The sequence below is a fragment of the Echinops telfairi genome, unplaced genomic scaffold, assembly GCF_000313985.2.
Source record: "Echinops telfairi isolate 266 unplaced genomic scaffold, ASM31398v2 ScPeMD7_3509;HRSCAF=4178, whole genome shotgun sequence".
Taxonomy (NCBI): domain Eukaryota; kingdom Metazoa; phylum Chordata; class Mammalia; order Afrosoricida; family Tenrecidae; genus Echinops; species Echinops telfairi.
In genome coordinates this window covers 6,662,993-6,669,593 of record NW_022107407.1, presented here as the reverse complement: position 1 = coordinate 6,669,593, position 6,601 = coordinate 6,662,993, and the positions used below count along the sequence as shown (strand labels likewise).

The following is a 6,601-nucleotide window of genomic DNA, read 5'->3' as shown; positions in this document are numbered from 1 at the left end:
AGGCTTATTTCTAGGAAGTTCCATAAAAGAGTCTTGGGCTCCCACTACCATCCATTGCCTTCTGCACATTGGATTCTCACAATTTAGGCTCAGATACTATTTCCTCCTTAGACTTCAGATTATATGAATTACAATCCTTCAGTGACTGATGATGACGTGCTTCTTCCATGTGGACTTATTTGGCATCTCACTTAGATGACTACTTGTTTGGAGACAAGCCTTTAAGACCCCAGATACTATTTTATCTGATAACCAGGCATCATCTAATTTCTTTGCCAATTTTGCTTTAGCACCTGTATCTTCTGTATTTCCTTCCTGGGGGTGAGTATCAAGCAGGGTAGTGATATAAGAACATTTTTTTTGTTTGTTTTTGTTTTTCTCATTAAACTTTGTTTTAATGGGTCTCAAAATCCTGTGACAAATTTTGGGTCAAGTTGTTTTCCTTTTAAAAAGGACTGATTTTAAAAACTAATAACTTAAAACTGCCACACAAAAAAGAAACATGGTCCACAAACATTCTTTTCCTTCTGAAAGTTTTACGATGCATTGTTATCATCAACCAGTCTTTTACTATGAAACTTAAATGGCCAATTGAGACAAACAGCACTGAGACCGTTCTTCCACCCCTGATTAAGACTGGAGTGGCAGGTGTGATGGGTAATATTCATTTAGCCTTCTGAGCCTTCTGGGCAGACTTGGTGACCTTGCCAGCGCCAGCAGCCTTTTTGCCCACTGCCTTGATGACACCCACAGCAACGGTCTGTCTCATGTCTCGGACAGCAAAACGACCCAGAGGAGGAGAGTCAGAGAAGCTCTCCACACACATGGGCTTGCCAGGTACCATGTCAACAATGGCAGCATCACCAGACTTCAAGAATTTGGGGCCATCTTCCAACTTCTTGCCAGAACGGCGATCAATCTTCTCTTTGAGCTCAGCAAACTTGCAAGCAATGTGGGCAGTGTGACAATCCAGCTCAGGTGCATATCCAGCACTGATTTGGCCTGGATGGTTCAGGATGATCACCTGAGCGGTGAAGCCAGCTGCTTCCATTGGTGGGTCATTTTTGCTGTCACCAGCCACATTGCCACGGCGAACATCTTTGACAGAGACATTCTTGACATTGAAGCCTACATTGTCCCCAGGCAGAGCTTCACTCAAAGCTTTGTGGTGCATTTCAACAGACTTCACTTCAGTGGTAACGTTGACTGGAGCAAAGGTGACCACCATACCGGGTTTCAGAACCCCAGTTTCCACTCTGCCCACAGGGACAGTCCCGATACCACCAATCTTGTAGACGTCCTGGAGAGGGAGGCGCAGGGGCTTGTCAGTTGGGCGGGTTGGTGGCAGGATGCAATCCAGAGCTTCAAGTAGTGTGGTCCCACTGGCATTGCCATCCTTACGGGTAACCTTCCACCCCTTGAACCAAGGCATATTAGCACTTGGTTCCAGCATGTTGTCACCATTCCAACCAGAAATTGGCACAAATGCTACTGTGTCAGGGTTGTAGCCAATTTTCTTAATGTAGGTGCTGACTTCCTTAACAATTTCCTTGTATCTCTGCTGGCTGTAGGGTGGCTCATTAGAATCCATTTTGCTAACACCAATAATGAGCTGTTTCACACTCAGTGTGTAAGCCAGAAGGGCGTGCTCACGGGTCTGCCCATTCTTGGAAATACCAGCTTCAAATTCACCCACACCAGCAGCAATGATGAGGACAGCACAGTCAGCCTGTGATGTTCCTGTAATCATGTTTTTAATGAAGTCTCTGTGTCTGGGGGCATCGATGATGGTCACATAGTACTTGCTGGTCTCAAATTTCCACAGGGAAATATCAATGGTGATGCCACGTTCCCGTTCGCCTTTCAGCTTATCCAAGACCCAGGCAGACTTGAAGGAGCCCTTTCCCATCTCAGCAGCATCCTTCTCAAATTTTTCGATGGTTCTCTTGTTGATCCCACCACATTTGTAGATCAGGTGACCAGTTGTGGTGGACATGGCAGAATCGACGTGTCCAATGACGACGATGTTGATATAGGTCTTCTCCTTTCCCATTTTGGCTTAGGTTTTTGCGATGGTTTTCACTGACACCTATATTCTGGCGGCAAACCCGTTGCGAAAAAGCAAGAACATTTTTTTTTAACTTGGAGCTAGGATTTAGTGCTAACCCAAAACCCATTTCTGGATCTATGCCTCTTTTCCTTTTTAATTTGTTGTCACTTCAAAGTTAATACCTATGTTATATCATTCCATAGTTCAATCATGTCAAGTAGAGTATTCCTTCACCAGTCTTCAAACATACTTTTATTTCCTGGACTCCATGACATCATCTCCCTTTGATCTCCCCCATCCTAACCCCAAATTCCATATTCTATTTGCTGTCCCTATAGTCTCCTCAATCCTGGGCCTCATATACCGGAAAACAGAAAAACAAATATCACAACTTCAAGAGGGTGACCCTCAATGTGATAGCACCTCTGATATACACCCTAATATGAACAAGTATTAACAAAATGAAACAGAATATCCATCACAGAATGGCTGGAATAATACATATCTTAATATAGCATATAGGGCATGGGTGTAGCAAGACTTTCTTCGTCCTTGAACCAAGTGTGCACCACTCATGGTACAGCTGTCTTCTGCTTCCTCAGAAACCATGCATTTTCTGACTTAACTCCTCAGGTTACGAGTGTGTATGAGATAGATTCAGTTCACCCTGTGGAGTTCACGTATGGGGTCTCACCAATGCAGCCTCTGGAGCATGCAATGTACCCCCAGAATCCAGGATTCAGTGTCCCAGTGTTTCACAGCACCTGGCTTGGGTTCATGTGATACCCCAGATGACCAAGAAAAAGGTTGCCCACCTGCTGCACACCACCAGAGATACTCCCCATCTGTGTCCCCGAAAGGATCCTCAATCACTCCTTCTCCCACCTGAAGGTAAGAACTCCTTCCCCTTCCAACAATAGACCTGCATCTATACTCCCCCAACGTGACCTTTCCTCTCCCCTCTCCTGTGCTACCCATCAGGAAGTCTGACAGGGCTGCCTTGTCCCCCTCTCCTGCAGACCTCAAACCAGACCCACATGGCAACCACTTAGCAGACAACTTCTCCTCCCCAGTCCCCCGTCCATGTGATCTCAGATGATCAGAGGCGCACTCTGGCCAAGTGCCCTACACTAAACTTACATAGAGTGGATGATATATGGCTCATTAGCACCCATCAGGCTCTCTACCAAATTTTGTGGCCTCCCAGGTAGAAGACCGAATGCCTTAGAGGCCTGAGTTTGTGGCCGTTCTGCTGCTTTCCCCTACTGCAGTGGATTCATACAGTATTTGGTCATTTGTGCTTGACTTACTTCACTCGGGATGATGACTTCCAGATCCCTACATGTTTTCAGTTGTTTCATGGTTTCATTTCTGCTTTTTAGGAATGCATAGTATTCCGTTATGTGTATATATTAGAGGGTTTTTTTAATCCACTCATATTGATGTGAATTTAGGCTATTTCCAGCTTCTTGCTATTGTGAACTGTACTGTAATGGTCATGGGGAAGCAAACATCTGTTTGTGATCTGTTTCTAATTTCTTCCAGGTATATGACCAAGTATAGTATTACTGGATCATATGGTAGCTCAATTACCATCTGTTTTAGGTATTACCATATTGCCTTCCACAGTGGCTGTATTTACAAGTCCATCCACAGTGGATAAGAGTTCTAATCTCTCCAACATTTGTTGTTCTCGGTTTTTTTGTTTGTTTTAAATTGGGCTATAGTTATGGTCCATAGGTGGTATCTCGTTGTTTGACTTGCATTTCCCAGATGGCTAGTGACTGTGAGCATTTCCTCATGTGTTTATTAGCCATTCGAGTGCCATTTTTTGGTGAATCATCTGTTCAGGTCCATTGTCCACTGTGGTAGTTATATAATCTTGTGTCAACTTTAGGTTAATAAGAGTGAAGGGGTGGACTCTAGCCTGAGAAATCAGGTCACAGCCTGATACCTCCTTGTGGCTATGGCCTTCTCATGAGGATTCTGGAGACTTACTCTCTCTGCCTTGGTCTTCCTGTTGCCAAGCCAGAGAGAGACTTGCTGAGAGCTGTGAGAGCACTCTCTCTCTGCTTCATCGTCTTGAAGAGCCACACTTGGAGAGCAGGAGGAGCCACATGGAGACCTGCACCAATGCTGAGATGCTTCCACTGCCATTGGATCCAATGGCCTGGAAGCTTCCTGCATTTTGTGTCACTGCATTTGACTGTGTGAACCCGGAGAAGGATTTTTGGACTAATATTGGACATATGGAATTTTTTGAACTGGACTGGGACTTTTTCTTAAATGCAAATACTCTTTCCTACACATGTATAAGTGTCTCTAGATTTCTTTTTCTAGTCAACCTGGCCAAACACACCCACCTTCTCAGAGGGTTATTAGTTTTTGTTTGTTTTTTCTTGTTAAAGGCTTGTAAAATACTGTTGATTTTAGTAATTAGTCATCTGTTATGTTATTACTTTTCCCACTGTGTGGGCTCTTTTGCTCTCTTTTAATGAAGTCTTTAGATGTACACAAGTGTTTTATTTTTAATAGGTCCCGCTCATCTCTTTTAACTTCCACTGAGTGTATTTTCTTTTTTATTTCTGATGCTCCTTGTATTCTCTGCACTAGGGTTCCTACTTTTGTCTCAATTTTCTCATTGAAGATCCTGCTAGCTTTGAGTTTTACGTTTAGGTCTTTGATCCATATTGAGTTTGTATTTTGTGCAGGGAGTGAGATATGGGTCATTTCCTTCTTCTGCAGGTGGATATCAAGATTTTCCAACACTGTTTTTTGAAAATGGCATCTGTTTCCAATTTAATGTTTTTGGGGGCTTTGTCAAAAAATCAGTTGTCTGTATGTGGATGTTTTTATTTCTGTTTTTTTTTTTTTTGTCCTGATTCATTGATCTGTGTATCTATCATTATACCAGTACCAGGCTGTTTTGACAACTGTGCCTGTGTAGTAGGTTTGGAGGTCAGGTAGTGCAAGACTACCTCCGTTGTTCTTTTTGCCTATCCTGGTCTTCTTTCCTCTCCATATGAATTTGGTAATCAGTTTACCATTTATTTGAAGAATTATGTTGTAATTTGCATCGCAATTACATTGAATTTGAAGATTACTTTGGGTGATATTGATATTTTCACAATATTAAGCCCTCTGATGCACAAACAATATTCTTCCATTTGTGTAGATCCTTTTTGGTTTCTTATGATAATGTTTCATACAATTTTTTTGTTTGTTTTTGTTAGATTTATTCCTAGGTATTTCAGTTTTTGCATGGCTATTGTGAATGGTGTTGATACTTTCGGTATTCCCATCCCTAGTATATAGGAATCCAATTGATTTCAGCTTGTTCATATTATATCCTGCTACCCTACTAAACTACTCTCATGTTTCCAGCAATCTTGTTGTGAACCGCTTAAGACTCTCAATATATGAAATGAAATTCTCTGCATATAGTGAAAGTTTCAGTTCTTCTTTACCCACTTGTACTTCCTTGATATCTTGCAGTTGTCTTATGGTACTGGTTAGCTAGGCCATCCAGCACAATGTTGAATAAAAGAGGAGGTAAGGGATATCCTTGTTGGGTTCTCTTATACAGTGGAAATGTTTCCAGCTGAGGTAGTTAGTTTATTGTGTCAACCTGGCCAATCAACATAAGTGGGATTAATTGAAGGGTGGAGAGATAAATGGCTCAGCGAGCCTTGCCTTTTTTGTCCTTTGTTCTTTGATCGTTGGACCAGTGTGCAGCTGCCTTTCTTGTTCTTTGCCTCAATTTGCAAGCTACACTACCGGTGGGACACCTAACCCATGGACTGTGTCGCTGTAATTTGAGGTTTCTTCAAGACTTCCGTTTCCACACCATTGGAAATTACATCTCTTGAGCTGGGGAGTGTCAGACCCTGTCATCTGGCTGACTGTTGGTGACCTTTCTTGCTGTTTGCTGCCTGTGCCCGGATAGCCTGAATTGGTCTCCAGAGGACTACCAGGCATCCCTAAGACTTGAAGGACTTCCAGTGTCTCACAACTGTCTCAAGGGAGTGAATTGCACTGAGTTTGTACTGCTTTATTAATTAACTGTTTATTTCTTTGTTATATATATCTATGTATCTGTATAAATATATATAAAATTATTAACATTCTGGTTTTGTTTCTCCAGAGAACCCTGTCTAACACATCAGCTTTACTCCATTGAGTGTAATATTGGATATTGTTTTTTTTTGTATTTGGCCTTTATTTTATTGAGGATTTTCCCCTTCCTATCTTATCTTTGTAAGAGTTTTTATTAGGAATGACTGTTGTATGTTTTCAAATGCTTTTCATACATCAATTGATGTGATCATATGGTTCTTATCCTTTATCATGTTAATTTGATGGATTATGTTCATTTATTTCGAATGTTAAACCACCATCCCTGGAACTCTGGTATGAATCCCACATGGTCATGGTGAATTATTTTTTTCCTTTGTTGTTGGATTATATTGGCTAAGATTTTGTTGAGGACTTTTGCATTTACATTCATGAGAGATATCTGTCCTTGTGGGGCGTTTGCTTGATTTTGGTATT

General features: G+C 41.9%; 1 protein-coding gene across 1 annotated transcript; it reads right to left on the bottom strand.

The window, feature by feature from the left end:
- Nucleotides 1-528: 528 nt before the first annotated feature.
- On the bottom strand, nucleotides 529-2,053 carry LOC101638806 (elongation factor 1-alpha 1-like). Its single transcript, XM_045294257.1, has one exon. It carries the CDS (start codon nucleotides 2,051-2,053, stop codon nucleotides 665-667), a length of 1,389 nt encoding a protein of 462 aa, XP_045150192.1. The 3' UTR covers nucleotides 529-664.
- Nucleotides 2,054-6,601: the final 4,548 nt, after the last annotated feature.

Excerpts from the sequence above, each read along its gene's own strand:
- LOC101638806 (XM_045294257.1), bottom strand. The coding sequence starts at position 2,053 with ATGGGAAAGGAGAAGACCTATATCAACATCGTCGTCATTGGACACGTC.